At 46.4% G+C, this 17,814-nt stretch overlaps 1 protein-coding gene across 4 annotated transcripts in view; it reads left to right on the top strand.

Moving 5' to 3' along the window:
- The window catches only part of LOC147120130 (melanophilin-like), a 278,087-nt gene that overhangs the window by 74,382 nt on the left and 185,891 nt on the right, over nucleotides 1-17,814 (top strand). For 3 of the 4 annotated variants that reach the window (XM_085985695.1, XM_085985693.1, XM_085985694.1), the window contains one exon: nucleotides 6,302-6,523. The exons of the other annotated variant lie outside the window; for it this stretch is intronic. In XM_085985695.1, coding sequence (XP_085841821.1) covers nucleotides 6,302-6,523 — 222 coding nt within the window. The remainder of the gene's footprint in view (nucleotides 1-6,301; nucleotides 6,524-17,814) is intronic. 4 annotated transcript variants of the gene reach the window in all.

Genomic DNA, 17,814 nt, shown 5'->3' on the forward strand with positions numbered 1-17,814 from the left:
TCTGGGTTAGGGAAGTGAAAAATCGGCCAGGCCTCCCGCCCTGATTATTGTTTAGTGACTTTTGCTGTTAAGCGCGCATGTATAAACATCAGGTGCGGACAGAATCAGGAAGGAAATGATTCACAAAGACTTGATTGATCTCTGCAAATTACTGTAGTGTGTTAAAAAAAATCATTTTTGTCATGCAGTAACTGACAACTTACAGAAAGTAAGTCACAAAACATCAAGATTAAGGTTGCCCAAGTTGTTGTGAAATGGCCACGAGTACCAGGTCACATCTGAGAGATGGAGACTGCACAGAAATTGACACCTTTGCCTTTGTGGCTATGACTAATGCTTTGCTGGGCAATTTCCAATACAGAAGTGAAAGTCACAGCACGCATATGGAATATATAGTAGAAAGTAAAATCTCTTGTAAATTTAATTTTAGGATTCATGTCATGTAATCATACATCAGATATTAGTGCCCTTGAAAGGGTACTCAGTTGAACAATAAAGATGGGTCCTTGTATTAGGAATTTAACTGGTGATCCAAGGTCAAGGAAGCCAGGCTTGCTTTCTTTGGGAAAGAGGAGACTTTGAAGTGATCTAATTAAGGTTTATAAGATTATGAAAGGAATTTGCAAAGCAGAGCCAAATAAATTCTTCACTATGGTAAAGAGTGAAAAAAACAATGGGCACAAATACAAATTAGAAGGTTTATAAGCAGGCAAGTTAGGTGGAACATCTTTCATCCAAAGGATAATAGGCTTATTAATAAGTTACCACGGGAACGTATTGAAGCAGACAGTATAAATGTGAGCAATAGGCAATTAGATGTGTTTCTGCAGAGGAAAGGCGTTAAGTTCAATCAAAAAAGACTTCTTGGGCCCAATAGTCTTTTCATGTTACTAAAAACTCGTGTGTTATCGATAATGCTGGTCATTCCTAGTTATGATCAGATACATTTCCTTACTATTAATAATTTATCCAACAGAATTCTGAATTTTACATTGATCTACATGTTGGTGCAGTTGTACATTTTGTTGGTAGTGTTTACAGGAGTACACATATATATATGTCTGTTAATGAATACGTGGCTAGAGGAATGGTGCAACAGGGAGGGATTCAAGTTCCTGGGACATTGGAACCGGTTCTGGGGGAGGTGGGACCAGTTCATACCGGACGGTTTGCACCTGGGCAGGGCTGGAACCGATGTCCTAGGGGGAGTGTTTGCTAGTGCTCTGGGGGAGGGTTTAAACTAAAATGGCAGGGGGTTGGGAACCTGAGCAGGGAGACAGAGGAAAGGGAAACAAGGATAAAAGCAAAGGATAGGAAGGAGAATAACAAAAGTGGCAGTCAGAGAAATCAACAGTATAAATCAAATGTGGCCACAGTAAATAATAATTCTAATAGGTCTAAGAAAGTTAAAAAAACAAGCCTGAAGACTTTGTGTCTTAATGCAAGGAGCATTCGTAATAAGGTGGATGAATTGGCTGCGCAAATAGAGGTAAACGAATATGATTTGGTTGGGATTACGGAAACGTGGCTCAAGGATGGCCAAGACTGGGAACTCAACATCCAGGGGTATTCGATATTCAGGAAAGATAGGCAAAAAGGAAAGGGAGGTGGGGTAGCATTACTGGTTAAAGAAGGGATTAACACAGTTGTAAGGAAGGATATTAGCTCTGATGATGTGGAATCTGTATGGGTAGAATTGAGAAATACTAAGGGGCAGAAAACGTTAGTGGGAGTGGTATATGGACCTCCAAACAGTAAGGAGGAGGTTGGGGATGGCATTAAAAGGGAAATTAAAGAAGCGTGCAATAAGGGCACAGCAGTCATCATGGGTGACTTTAATCTACATATAGATTGGGCTAACCAAATTAGTAACAATACTGTGGAGGAGGAATTCCTGGAGTGTTTATGGGATGGTTTCCTGGACCAATATGTCGAGGAACCAACCAGAGATCAGGCCATCTTAGACTGGGTATTATGTAACGAGAAAGGATTAATTAGCAATCTTGTTGTACGAGGCCCCTTGGGTCGGAGTGATCATAATATGATTGAATTCTTCATTAAGATGGAGAATGAAGTAGTTGACTCAGAGACTAGGGCCCTAAATTTAAATAAAGGAAACTACGATGGTCTGAGGAGCGAGTTGGGTAGGATTGATTGGGGAATGTCACTCAAAGGGTTGACGGTGGATAGGCAATGGCAAACATTCAAAGACCGCATGGATGAACTACAGAATTTGTTCATCCCAGTTTGGCATAAAAATAAAACAAAAAAGTGACTCAATCGTGGCTAACAAGGGAAGTTAGGGATAGCATAAGATCCAAGGAGAGGACATATAAATTGGCCAGAAAAAGCAATAATCCTGAGGATTGGGAGCAGTTTAGGATTCAACAAAGGAGGACAAAGGGGTTAATTAAGAAGGGGAAAATGGAATATGAGAGTAAGCTTGCAGGGAACATAAAAACTGACTGTAAAAGCTTTTATAGATATGTGAAGAGAAAAAGATTGGTGAAGTCAAGCGTAGGTCCCTTGCAGTCAGAATCAGGGGAATTTATAATGGGGAACAAAGAAATGGCTGACCAACTAAATACATATTTTGGTTCTGTCTTCACAAAGGAGGACACAAATAACCTCCCAGAGATGCCGGGGAACATAGGGTCTGATGAAAGGGTGGAACTGAAAGAAATCAGTATTTGTAGGGAAATGGTGTTAGGAAAATTGATGGGACTGAAGGCCGATAAATCCCCAGGGCCTGATAATCTACATCCTAGGGTACTTAAGGAAGTGGCCCTAGAAATAGTAGATGCATTGCTGGTCATCTTCCAGAACTCGATAGACTCTGGAACAGTACCCATGGATTGGAGGGTAGCTAATGTTACCCCACTATTCAAAAAAGGTGGTAGAGAAAAAGCGGGGAATTATAGACCGGTAAGCCTGACATCGGTAGTGGGGAAAATGCTAGAGTCCATTATAAAAGATGTAATAGCAGAGCACTTGGAAAGCAGTGACAGGATCAGACAAAGTCAGCATGGATTTACAAAAGGTAAATCGTGCTTGACTAAGCTACTGGAATTTTTTGAGGATGTAACTGGTAAAATAGATAAGGGAGAACCAGTGGATGTGGTGTATTTGGACTTTCAGAAGGCTTTCGATAAGGTCCCGCATAAGAGATTAGCGTGCAAATTTAAGGCACATGGGATTGGAGGCAAGGTATTGACTTGGATAGAGAACTGGTTGGCGGATAGAAAGCAAAGAGTTGGAATAAACGGGTTGTTTTCCGAGTGGCAGGCAGTGACTAATGGGGTACCGCAAGGATTGGTCCTAGGACCCCAGCTGTTCACAATATATATTAATGATCTGGACGAGGGAATTGATGTAATATCTCCAAATTTGCAGACGACACAAAGCTGGGTGGGAGGGTATGCTGTGAGGAGGATGTCGTGAAACTCCAGTACGATTTGGACAGGTTGGGTGATTGGGCAGAAGCATGGCAGATGCACTATAATGTGGATAAATGTGAGGTTATCCACTTTGGTGGCAAAAACAGGAAGGCAGACTATTATTTGAATGGCAATGGATTGGGAAAAGGGGAAGTGCAAAGAGACCTGGGTGTTCTTATGCACCAGTCGCTGAAGGTAAGCATGCAGGTGCAGCAGGCAGTTAAGAAGGCAAATGGTATGTTGGCCTTCGTAGCAAGAGGGTTCGAGTACAGGAACAAGGATGTCTTGCTACAGTTGTACAGGGCCTTGGTGAGACAACACCTTGAGTATTGTGTGCAGTTTTGGTCGCCTTATCTGAGGAAGGACGTTCTTGCCATGGAAGGAGTGCAGCGAAGATTCACCAGGCTGATACCTGGGATGGCAGGAATGACGTATGAGGAGAGATTGTGTCGATTGGGCTTATACTCACTGGAGTTTAGAAGATTGAGAGGGGATCTCATCGAAACCTATAAAATTCTGTCAGGCCTGGACAGACTAGATGCAGGAAGGATGTTTCTGATGGCCGGGGAGTCCAGAACCAGGGGTCATAGTCTAAGGATAAGGGGTAAGCCATTTTGGACTGAAATGAGGAGGAATTTCTTCACCCAGAGAGTGGTGAACCTGTGGAATTCTCTGCCACAGAGGGCGGTGGAGGCCAGTTCATTAAATATATTCAAGAAGGAGTTAGATATATTTCTTAAGGCTAAAGGGATCAAGGGATATGGGGAGAAGGCAGGGACAGGGTACTGAACTTGGATGATCAGCCATGATTTCACTGAATGGCGGAGCAGGCTCAAGGGGCCGAATGGCCTACTCCTGCTCCTATCTTCTATGTTTCTATGTTTAACATAGTTGTCTATATTGGTACAACGTTACAGGCTTTTGGATTAGAATGTTTTATTGGTGGGGAGGAGGAGTACACGGGGTACCCTACCTTGTGCAGGAGTGTAGTTGGGTTGGGTTGCTGTTTTTGAGGTGTGCTTCTGACTTATCCATAAGGGTATGCTATAGTATTTACAGGCAGTGGGTATGGGGGAGTCTGATTCTATAGATCTCCAGGCGGGGTATCCAGACTGCTCAGTACTTTTCCAGTTTACAGCAGAGATCAAACAGCACTACCTCCAACTGGCACGTGTCCCACAGCTACTCTACCCACAGGTGTGTGGTGGTGGCCAATAGAGTTTACCAGAGGAGGATCCACCTTCTCTCTGCTAGGAGCTGAAGTTGGAATAGCCTGCACATAGTGGGGGGATCTTCAACCAATAGATTGGAAAGCAGATCTGAGAGCTTCACAAGGTTGGTCATGATCTTTCGTGCATTCTAGCTGGATTTGGGAGCCGGATTAGAAAATGTAATAATAAATCACATTAAGTAGGGTGCCTGTAGCAGCGGATCTCCTGTGGCATTGCTCATGGTCAGTCGGAAGTGAATTTTTTAAGTAATAATAGGGGTGGTTTGCCATGTAACGCACAAGCTCTTGTTATCGGGTTAACTGATTTTTGGTGACTAAATAAGTCAAATTACATTTTCAGTACATGACATTTTGCACTATTACCAGAATTGTGACAGAATTCTGCAATTTTTTCCATTTCTATGAAAACAGCAATTCCGTGGCCTTGGTTTTATGTTCCTTTATGTATATATTTTCTTAGCTTTTTAAAAGCTCAGGCTACACAGCAAAATGGTAGGCAACGTTGATTTCAAATATCTGTCTATAAAGTCTAATTGTTTTTTTCAGCTCACTCTAAATAAAACACGGGTTGTAAACCCCACCTTCCTCCTCCTCTTGCTGACCAACTGTCTCTGATTTATGCATTCTCTCTGAATTAAAAATTAGGCAGCTATTAACAAATGTGAAGCATTAACCAAAAAATTCATTCTGCTCGTTTTCAAATAATTTGGAAAAAGTTCAAATGAAGAAATCCTTTTATATGAGGAAATCTGCCTTTCCACTTGCAGTGAGTGAATGGCAGGGCTGACTGCAGGGAATGTTGGGCAGCATCACCCATCAGCTGACAGAGCAATACATCTAGGGCTTTGGAGCGATGCTGAGGCCTTTAAGCAGAAATATTAACCAGAGTACTTCCATCACAAAAGAAAATCTTATGGTTGTTATACTTTAATTTTTAAATTTTTCGTGAAATATTTTAATGAATATGAAAGGAGTATCACCAGAGTCAGAGGAATTCAAAAATATGATTCTGCATTGGGAGCAAATCAAAACTTGGAGGGGGGGGGAAGCGAAGTGGGACACAGAATGTGTAACTTTGTACGTTGGGGTACCATTTGTATAATATTAATAGATTATACATTTTAATGTATAATGCGCTCACAGAGAGTTCATGAAACCAAGCTTTTCAAACTGAAAGGTGCCTCTGACTTACTTCTTGGACTGTTGGTTTTGGGTATCTGGTTCTACATATTGTAAAGACTGGTGTATGCATTGAACTTTCATACATAAGGATAGATTTTACTAATCTTCACTGAGCTTTACACACTGGATACATGCCTCAGGAATTCAGGTTAGGAGCTCAGTGAATCCCACAGGATTTTCAAAATAAATTCCTGATCAACTCTACCAATGCACAAATTTGTAAATTTTATCTGATAATTTTTATATTCTCCAAATTTAGCGGAACAATTTATACTTGGTTACAACCTATAATATTTTGATTGATATGGAAACCATAAGAAAAGAGCGTGAATTGTGCATGGGGGCAACTTATACACCAGATTTTACAATTGTTTTTTTTTTGTTGCTTTCATTCACATCTTTTTTCCTACATTTTCCTCCTGTCCCTTCTACCCTGCTTCCTGTCGTCTAGGAAACTAAAGTTTGAGATTGAGGAAGAAGGGGTTAAGAGAAAGTTTCTTACAAAGCAAACCAAGTTTAATGAAGGTCATTGCATTCACTGCCTGGAACCCTTCCAGTTCCTGGTGAACAGCAAGCGTCAATGCCTGGATTGCTCTCTGTACACCTGCAAAAGCTGCAGCAAATTCAACAGAAAGGAGTATGGCTGGGTGTGTGATTCCTGCCGGATTACCAGGTGAGGCATTGCATGGAACCAGTCTCCCTTATGCATGCACATCCCATTTTTTTCCCCTTCCCATGGAATCCCATTTCCTTATGCATGCACCTCCCAATTTTCTTCCTCTCCCACGGAAGCCCTCTTCCTAATGTACACACCTTTCATTATTTATTTCCCTTGCCATTTGCTCTCCTGAAGGTGCTGACTCATGCTAGAGTTTCCACAGCTGCTGGTAGCCCCCCATTACCTTGACAAAGTGGTCATTCTTCATTTGTAGGCTCAGACTTTGAGTTTTGGCAAGCGAGGTAGAGCAATTCAGTGTCAAGCTTGATCCTGTCCTCATCCAGCATTATATAAGTACACTTTCCACTATGATCAGGAGTGGGATACGCAGACCGATTTTCCTTTTGTTAGCTCAGGAACACTGAGGCCAATTGTAGTGTCCCAGCTGCCAATTAACTCAGCATAGCGAGGGGATTGAACCTTCCTGGGTTGTGTTGCTCAGTACCAGACCAGATAGTGAATTTATACTTTTTTTTTAAACGCGTTTCTTAAGAACATTTATGATTTTATTCTGTGGGAACATAGACTGGAATCCAACTGTAGTTTAATTTTTTTATTCCAAATTTCACCCCCTTCCCTGAAGGTGCAACCCTGTGCTAAGTCAGTAGCAACCTTCTGCTATCTAGCTCAGGTGTCTATTATTCACATGTAAGCCTAGATAGTGAGGAGCTATTTACTGTAGAGGGCATCACAGCCAAGCTAATCCATTCAACACTCAACATCCACACACCTGAAATTTCCAGCAAGGGTCACTGGGTAGCAGTCAAGAGCTGGAACTCGAATGTAGCATCTGTAGGCTGGATTTTCTGACAAATTCTAGTCAGTGGTTGGAAAAACCTAGCACCGTGTGTCAGAGCAGCAGGTGCCTTGATCTATCTACATGGAGCGATGAAAGTCCACTTGTAATGCATCTGTCGATATGAAGCTTGAGCTTCACCTCCCTTTGCTGTCCCAAGTTCATCTGCAGTATGGTGCGTGTGTGCTCAAGTTGCCATCCAGCTGGTGGAAACCAGTTTGGATGGTAGCTTTTATTCTTTTGACACATCATCCCCAATACATGACTACAATGCTTTCCAGGAATCAACAAGAGCTTCTCTCAGAACTGCCACTCTAGGTATCGTCTTTCAGATGAGATATTAAACCGAGGCCCCGTCTGCTCTCTCAGGTGGACGTAAAAGATCCCGTGGCACTATTTCAAAGAAGAGCAGGAGAGTTATCCCCGGTGTCCTGGCCAATATTTATCCCTCAATCAACATCACTAAAAAGCAGATTATCTGGTCATTATAACATTGCTGTTTGTGGCACCTTGATGTGCGCAAATTGGCTGCCGCGTTTCCCACATTACAACAGTGACTACACTTCAAAAAGTACTTCATTGGCTGTAAAGCACTTTGAGACATGCGGTGGTTGAGAAAGGCGCTATATAAATGCAAGTCTTTCTTTCTAAAGGTCGTTCCTTAGGTCATTGCCAGTTGTACAGAAAGCCCCAGGATGATTTGAATGATTATCTGTAATGGGCAGGATTGCATCAATCCAGAAGCCAAAAAGTCTATTGTGATCAAGGAGGCAGTTTAAAATATGCTTCATTCTTAGTCCGAATCCCAGATCAGTTACTTGATTGTCTTTTTACATTAATGAAAAACTCAGATGAAGTACCACTTCCCATCATACAGCGCACCACCATGGTTTAGAAGAGTAGATGAGAAGAAAAGGTAAATCTAAAAGTGATGGTTAAACCGCATGGATTATTCTATTGATGCATTTGTACTCTTTCCTTGAAAGCTTCTGTAATGTACATACCTTTAAGGGGGGAACTATGTTTTACAGCTCATGTATACTGCAGTACCGGCAGTGACCACACCTGTATATAGCACTGAGTAGTAATCTGTACAGATCAGTTGCAGTGTGAGCCACGTTGAGTAAACACCTGTTGTACCGTTCTCCGCAGTCTGTGTCTTATTATACACGGACGCAACATTGGCGACGAGGCAGGTTCGAACCTACCTGCAACTCTGCATCACCTCCCGGGGATTCGTTCCTGGAGATCAGTGGATTGGAGGTCAAGGCCAGAGATTCGGGCGTCGACCACGGGCAACCGCCCAGTCATCCAGCAGAGACTCGCGAATTGCGGGGGAGGCTGTCGAGAGCCAGGCTTGGCTTTCCAGTCGAGGTGGTCCAGCGAAACGGGCTGGCAACAGGTAGTGCGCGGACCCTTCCCGGACAGCGGCGGGCTAGAGCCCGACCGAGCGGCACAGCAAAGGGCCGAGCAGCGTCGACGGGGGAGAAAGACAGAGGGCAGAGCGCACAGGGCGCAGCCGGTGTTCAGGGGTCGAGCAGCGTCGGAGAGAGGGAGAGAGAGACGCGCAGAAACCCGCGAGGCGCCGCCATTGCCACGAGGGCCGCCGAGAGCGGCGTTGGCAGCAGCGGGGGAGGAAGGAAAGCGCGGGAGATGCCATTTTAAGCCATTGGGAGACGCCATTTTAAACCGCACCCAAAATGCCGAAGAGTGGCAGTATCACCGCATTTGACAATGAAGTCGAAGATTGGACTACATATGTCGAACGAATACAGGTATACTGCAAGGCAAATGAGGTGTCAGATGACAAGAAAGCGTCGGTATTGTTAAATTTAATGGGTGCAAAGACGTATGGTTTATAACGAAATCTAGTAACCCCAACGAAGCCAATGGAAAAGAGTTTTGAAGACATAGTAACGATACTAAAGGAACATTTCAACCCCACACCGCTGCTGATAGCAGAAAGATTCAAGTTTCACAAACGGAACCAGCATAAGGATGAAAGCAATGCTGATTATTTAACAGAACTGCGCAAACTATCGAAACACTGCCAGTTTGGAGCGGAACTGGCAGATACCTTAAGGGACAAGTTTGTGTGTGGGCTTCAAAGTGAAGGAACCCAGAAACGGCTTTTCTCTGAAAAGGACCTTACGCTGGACAAGGCTTTCAGCATTGCGGTATCACATGAAGCAGCAGCACGGGGCGCTGCAGAGATACAACAGAGACCGCAAGAATATGGCACAAACGAAATGTCATATGGAACAGAGAAGTGCTATCGCTGTGGCAGAACAACACACGACCAGAATGATTGCTGGTTCAAAGACAAAGTGTGTAGACAGTGTGGAAAAGTATGACACATAGCACGAGTCTGCAGGTCGGGAAAGAAAACCAGCAATAAGAAACCTACCAAAGGAAAGTACAAGAAGGTACATAAGATGATGGAGAATAGTTCAGACGAACAAAAGAGTGATAACTACTCCGAAAGCAGGGAACTGAGTTGTCTGAAACTACATAATGTGATCACAACGGAGGATCACCGAACCATTTGGGTCACTCTCAAGATAGCAGGAGTCCAGGTAAAGATGGAATTGGACACAGGATCAGCCCTAACAGTCATAAACCGACGGGACTACGAGCGGCTATTCTCACACATACCCTTGAGAGACACAAAAATTATTTTGAAGACGTACACGGGGCAAAAAGTCTACCCCAAAGGAAAAATAAGGGTGACCGTTATATATAACGGTAAGGAAACACCAAAACTAGACCTGTATGTATTGCAAGATGGAGGATCACCATTACTGGGACGTGAATGGATCCGGAAAATACAACTGGATTGGCATTCCATACAGGCACTGACTGTGGCTGACAAAAAGGATGACGACGTCACACCTGGGCGACTGTCAAAGATCCTAACTGACGCGAAAGAAGTGTTCCAGCAAGGACTCGGAACACTAAAAGGCATGACAGCGACGATTAAAATTGAAGAAAACGCAAGCCCAAAATTTTTTACGGCCAGACCGGTACCTTATGCGATCCGCCCAGCCGTCAAAGCAGAGCTGGAGAGTCTGGAACGTTCAGGTGTACTGTCCAAGGTAGACTGGAGCGAGTGGGCTACACCCATCGTCCCTGTGATGAAAAAGTCGTTGAACAGCATGCCTGGGGAACCAAGGAAGGTTCGCATCTGTGGGGACTTTAAGGTAACAGTGAACCCGGTCCTTCACACCGTACAATATCCACGTCCGCGGATTGAAGATATTTTCGCCTCGCTATCTGGAGGGAAATGCTTCACTAAGATTGATCTGGCCCAGGCGTATCTGCAAATGGAGGTAGAAGAAGCATCAAAAAAATACCTCACAATCAACACCCATAAAGGTCTCTACCAATACAACCGGCTGGTATTCGGGGTAGCATCAGCTCTGGCTATTTGGCAGAGGGCAATGGAACAAGTCCTGCAAGGGATCCCAGGGACCCAGTGTTATTTGGACAACATCCTGGTCACGGGCGAAAATGACAGTGATCACCTTGCCAACCTGGAGCAGGTGCTCACTAGATTGCAGGAATATGGGCTCCGAGCTAACCGCCCCAAATGCGAGTTTTTTAGAAAACAGATCTCGTATTGTGGCCACGTTATCGATAAAGAGAGGTTACATAAGTCCCCAGAGAAGATTGAGGTAGTAGTCAAGGCTCCAGCACCGGAAAATGTGTCACAACTGAGGTCGTTCCTCGGGCTGGTAAACTACTACCATAAGTTCTTGCCAAATTTGTCTACAATACTACACCCACTGAACACCCTACTGCAAACTGGGGTGCCATGGAAGTGGAGTGACGAATGTAGATGAGCTTTCCAGAAGAGCAAAACACTAATCACATCAAAAGAGGTATTGGCCCATTACAACCCGGCATTACCAATTCGGTTGGCATGTGATGCCTCACCCTACGGCATTGGAGCGATGCTGTCGCACAAATTCTCGGACGGCTCAGAGAGGCCAATAACCTTTGCGTCACGATCACTAACCTCAGCCGAGCGTAACTACGCCCAGATTGACAGGGAGGCCCTCAGCCTAGTGTGGGGAGTGAAAAAGTTCAATCACTATCTGCATGGGCAGAAATTCACCTTGCTGACTGATCACCAGCCTCTTGTCTCCATTTTTAATCCGAAGAAGGGCGTTCCGGTGATGACTGCGCAACGACTACAAAGATGGTCACTTTTTCTAGGGGCGCACCACTGAGAGTTGAACATAAGGGCACGAAACAGCATGGAAATGCTGATGGGCTATCACGCCTGCCACTGCCTACTGCGGAGGAAGCACCAGCAGTGGATCCTGTTGAAATATTCCATTTGACTATAGTTGAATACCTACCGGTAACTAACGCCTGTATGGAAAAGGAAACCCGAAATGACCCGACACAACACATGGCGACTCACTGTTGCCAGCATTCTCGACAAGGAGAGAACAGCTGTCAGTGTGCTGGGGGACCTTGATGTCTGGATCCCGAGTGGTGATTCCACCCAAGTTAAGGGATAGAGTGCTCAATGAGCTTCATGAGGGTCATCTGGGAGGGGTAAGAATGAAAAGCCTAGCCAGGGCTTATGTGTGGTGGCCGGGAATCGATAAACAAATCGAGGACCTGACCAAGAGCTGCTCAGGATGCCAGAAAGTCCAAAATGCACCACCACAGGCCCCTCTACACCCATGGGAGTGGCCCTCATCTCCATGGCAACGGGTGCATATTGATTTTGCTGGTCTATTCATGGACTCAATGTTTTTAATAGCCGTGGATGCGCACTCGAAATGGCCTGAGGTCATCAAAATGTCCTCCACCACCACGGAGAAAACTATTGCAGCCCTACGGACCATTTTTACCAGGAATGGCTTGCCAGAACAGATTTGCTCCGACAACGGACCACAGTTTGTGTCCGAACAGTTCCGGAGGTTCTTGAAAAAGAATGGGGTAAGGCATTACACATCCGCCCCGTATCATCCAGCCACAAATGGATTGGCTGAGAGGTTCGTACAAACCTTTAAGAAGGCAATAAAGGCTATGTACAATGACAACATTCCACTGCAGCACAAGGTGGACAATTTCCTGTTCGCCTACCGGAATGCGACACATGCAGTCACCAACCAGGTCCCAGCCATGATGTTCTTTAACCGAAGGTTAAGATCTCGCCTGGATTTGCTCAGACCAAACGTACGAAGAGATGTTGAGAGTAAGCAATTCCAGCACATCCATGAGAAGCCAACAAGGAGCTTCAATGTAGGGCAACCAGTCTTGGCCCGCGACTACCGAACAGAAAAATGGCAGCCAGGAACGATATGCACACAGCAGGGCCCACTAATGTACACAGTGGACGTTGGGGAGAGCATCGTGAGACGCCATGCTGACCAGATCCTAGAGTCACAGGAACAAGTCAACCCCATGCCTCGCCCATACGTACCTGGTGATGAACCCGACGTACAGGTCGCATCTACCCCAGAAACAGTAGCATCGGAAGCTGATGAACCAACCGACGACAGGGGGCCAGAATAGCCTCCGCACCAAGAGCAAGACACTCGGGAAAGGCACTATCCAGAAAGGATCAGGAAGCCTCCCCAAAGACTGAATATATAAATAGACTATTTTCAGCTATTGTTGCATGTTAAAAGTGTTAATTGTAAATAGTTTGATATTTAATTGTTAAATGAGTGTTATGGTACTGGTAATCTAAAAGGGGAGGAATTGTAATGTATATACCTTTAAGGGGGGAACTATGTTTTACAGCTCATGTATACTGCAGTACCGGCAGTGACCACACCTGTATATAGCACTGAGTAGTAATCTGTACAGATCAGTTGCAGTGTGAGCCACGTTGAGTAAACACCTGTTGTACCGTTCTCCGCAGTCTGTGTCTTATTATACATGGACGCAACAGCTTCTTCTAGGTCATTTACTCACGTTCTCTTGTTAAAACTCCTGCCATCTGCCATTACCTGTGATTGACAATGAATCTGCTCAGCTGGTGATGCTTAGTTCCTCTGTACAGTTTATGTGCATGGGATGTTTACCAGTGTTTGTGATACAGATGTAAATGTTAATGTGTGGATTATTGCAATGTGCTGGGTTAGTGCTAATGTGATTGTAACACCGGGTGGAATTTCTTGTGAATGTGTAATCAGGAAGTTACACCCGAAATTGCTCCTATTCATGCGCCCATTTTGCTGATGTCTATTTACACCCAAATTTCCTGCCAATCTCATTAACATACACTGGAACGTAAAAATGGGCATAGCAAATCGGAAAGCAGCATAAACAGTCAGGACCCAGGAAAGCAGCAAACTCACACTATGGGCTCATAGAAACATAGAAGATAGGAGCAGGAGTAGGCCATTCGGCCCCTCGAGCCTGCTCCGCCATTCAATGCGATCATGGCTGATCATCCAAGTTCAGTACCCGGTACCTGCTTTCTCCCCATACCCCTTGATCCCTTTAGCCTTAAGAGATATATCCAACTCCTTCTTGAATATATTTAATGAATTGGCCTCTACTGCCTTCTGTGGTAGAGAATTCCACAGGTTCACCACTCTCTGGGTGAAGAAATTCCTCCTCATTTCTGTCCTAAAAAGCCTACCCCCTTATCCTTAGACTGTGACCCCTGGTTCTGGATTCCCCGACCATCGGGAACATCCTCCCTGCATCTAGTCTGTCCAGTCCTGTCAGAATTTTATAAGTTTCAGTGAGATCCCCTCTCATTCTTCTAAACTCCAGCGAGTACAAGCCCAATCGACCCAATCTCTCCTCATACGTCATTCTTGCCATCCCAGGTATCAGCCTGGTGAATCTTCGCTGAACTCCTTCCATGGCAAGAATATCCTTCCTCAGATAAGGCGACCAAAACTGCACACAATACTCAAGATGTGGTCTCACCAAGGCCCTGTGCAACTGTAGCAAGACATCCTTGTTCCTGTACTCAAACCCTCTCACTATGAAGGCCAACATACCATTTGCCTTCTTAACCACCTGCTGCACCTGCATGCTTACCTTCAGCGACTGGTGCATAAGGACACCCAGATCTCGTTGCACTTCCCCTTCTCCCAATCTATTGCCATTCAGATAATAATCTGCCTTCCTGTTTTTGACACCAAAGTGGATAACCTCACATTTATCCACGTTATATTGCATCTGCCATGTTTCTGCCCAATCACCCAACCTGTCCAAATCATCCTGTAGTTTCTCGGCATCCTCCTCACAGCACACACGTCCACCCAGCTTTGTGTCATCTGCAAATTTGGAGATATGACATCTAGTTCCCTTGTCTAGATCATCATTAATATATATTGTGAATAGCTGGGGTTAAAGGACCGATCCCTGCGGTACCTCACTAGTCACTGCCTGCCACTCGGAAAAAGACCCGTTTAATCCAACTCTTTGCTTTCTATCTGCCAACCAGTTCTCTATCCAAGTCAATACCTTGCCCCCAATCCCATGTGCCTTAACTTTACACGCTAATCTCTTATGTGGGACTTTATCGAAAGCCTTCTGAAAGTCCAAATACACCACATCCACTGGTTCTCCCTTATCTATTTTACTAGTTACATCCTCAAAGAATTCCAGTAGATTAGTCAAGCATGATTTACCTTTTGTAAATCCACGTTGACTTTGTCCGATCCGGTCACTGTTTTCCAAGTGATCTGCTATTACATCTTTTATAATGGACTCGATTTTCCAAACCCCAAGGAAGCGGGAGTGGTGGGAAAATTGCAGAATCGGGGGGCAGGCACCCATCCCGCCTCCGTGCCAATGTCCCAGGAGGCGGATAGTCGACCCGCGCCGGGTCCCGCCTCCCCGAGGCGGGAAGGGGATTAGTGCCAATTAACTGCCTGTTAACAGGTAGTTAAAAGGCAGTTTTTTGCCTAATCCCTATTTTTAGCCCTGAAGTGTGAGCTGTCCGACGGCTCCGAACCGCGCCAAGTTAGTGAGGCAGACCGCCGGTCTGCAGGGGTTGGAGGGGTCGAGATGTCCGTTGTGGAGGTGAGTGATGGGTGCATGTGTGCAGAGGTAAGTGTGTGAGGTAAGTGTAAAGTGTGTTTGCTTACCTTTACTTTCTCCTGCAGGCTTCCTTCCTTCAGTTCTCGGGAGTCCCTCAGCTCACCAGCACAGAAAGCAGAATGGCCGCTGAACTGTCAAAAGCTGCAGCCTCTGCTTTCTGGTCTGGAGAGCTCTCTAAGTGAGTCTGAGTAGAAGGACTCAAGTTAGAAGACAGAGGCCTAGAAATTGAGCGGGGTTAGCGCCCAATTAGAGGCGCTAGAGGGCCTTGCGCCGGAATTATAGCCGCTTCGGAAATTGATTTGGGCCCTACCATCGGCGTTAGCCGGTAGCGCTGCGCCGGCACCGATGACGTCATCGGTGTGCGCAGCATCCCGGTTGCCGTGGTAACGCGGCCGGATGCCGAAATTCAGTTGCGGCCGCCTCGCCCGTGGCAGCCGCAACCAACGATTTTTCAAAAGTTTCTTGCTGGACTTAGCGCCGGCGCATTAAGGTGGCGCGGCGGCCGGCCGCTTTCCCGGTGGCCGCCTGCCCGCACCTCCCTCCCCGGACTCCTCCACCACCCCCCCGCGGCACAGATGTGTGTGGGCCTCGAGCCCGGCACTTCTCCGAGGTGCCGGGCTCATTTTTCGTGCGATTCCACCGGCCAGCGGTCGGCTGCAGGCAGCTCCTCCTTAACAGAAGGAGGAGGCCTGCAGTACCCCAGCCTGCCGCACCGCATCGGGTGCCGCAGCGGGGGATTAGCGCCGCAATCCTGCATTCAGCGCCCATTGCGAGGCACTGACACCCTCCATTAGCGCCCGCAGCCGTCTGGGCGCGGCGCAGCTGAATTTTTGGCGGGCGCAGCGGCAATTAACGCTGGCGCTAAATTTCGGGCGCTACAGCCCTGGCGGAGGCAAACTCAATTTCTAGGCCAGATTGTCAGTGTTTGAGAGCTTCACAGAGCTGTCAAACGCTGATTTTTCATCTGTCAAATGCTCTTGACAGATGAAATGTCAATCGCTGACGTCACCTCTCTCTCTTAGGCAGTCCCTCGGAACTGAGGATGACTTGCTTCCACATTAAAAATGAGTTCTCAGGTGACTGATGAGTCCAATGCGGGACCTACAGTCTCTGTCACAGGTGGGGCAGACGGTGTTTGAAGGGGCGGGTGGGTGGGGTGCTTGGGTTGACGTGCGCGCCTTGTGCTGCCTGCGCTTGGCTTCCGCTTGCTCCCGGCGAAGAGACTCAAGGTGTTCGGCGCCTTCCCGGATGCTTCTCCTCCGCTTTGTACGGTCTTGGGCCAGGGATTCCCAGGTGTTGGTGGGGATGCTACACTTTTTCAAGGAGGCTTTGAGGGTGTCCTTGAAGCATTTCCTCTGCCCACCTGGGGCTCTCTTGCCTGGACGGAGCTCTGAGTAAAGCACTTGTTATGGGAGTCTCGTATCAGGCATGCGGACAGTGTGACCCGCCCATCGGAGCTGATCAAGCGTGGTCAAAGCTTCGATGCTGGGGATGTTGGCCTGAGCAAGAACACCGATGTTGGTGCACCTATCCTGCCAATGGATTTGCAGGAGCTTGCAGAGGCATTAAGCTCATGGTCTACAGAGCAGCAGTGATACCCGCCCTGCTGTATGTCTCAGAGACATGGACCATGTACAGCAGGCACCTCAAAGCACTGGAGAGGTACCACCAACACTGCCTCCGCAAAATCCTGCAAATCCATTGGCAGGATAGGCGACCAACGTCCGTGTTCTTGCTCAGGCCAACATCCCCACCACCGAAGCTTTGACCACACTCGATCAGCTCCGATGGACGGGCCACATCGTCCGCATGCCCGATACGAGACTCCCAAAACAAGCGCTCTACTCGGTGCTCCGGCACGGCAACCAGCAGGGGACCCAAATCGGTGCGAGGCTAGCACCAATTAAAACTAGCCTGCGGTTCTTAAAGTCAGCTTGCACATCTTAAAGGTACTGAAAGTCGTTGTAGAGTGTGTGACCTAAAGGAAGAGTGAAGGTGGCGCAACATGGCAGAGAGAGGGCTCCTATATTTTTGGATGCAGCACGCGAGGCGCTGGTGCAGGAGGTGGACAGTAGGATGGATGTCCTGTATTCACAGGGGGCCAGGAGGTCCTCTAGACAGATGCTGTGAAGGGATTGGGAGCAGATAGCCGTCGTTGTCAATGCCAGCAGTGCAGCCCTGCAGACCGGGACGCTGTGCAGGAAGAAGTTTAATGACCTCACACAAGTGGTCAGTGAATTCATCTTCAAATGCCCTATACCACAAACTGCACACACTGTTCAATTCACCACACCCCCATTACTCACCGACCAACAATCTCATACCTTACATTCATGCCACACAAGTGTTGGGCAATGACTATCTCCAACAAGTGAGAGTCTAACCACCGCCCCTTGACATACAATGGCATTACCATCTC

The sequence above is a fragment of the Somniosus microcephalus genome, chromosome 4, assembly GCF_052327205.1.
Source record: "Somniosus microcephalus isolate GS21.2 chromosome 4, FLI_Smic_1.0, whole genome shotgun sequence".
In the NCBI taxonomy this organism is placed as follows: Eukaryota; Metazoa; Chordata; class Chondrichthyes; order Squaliformes; family Somniosidae; genus Somniosus; species Somniosus microcephalus.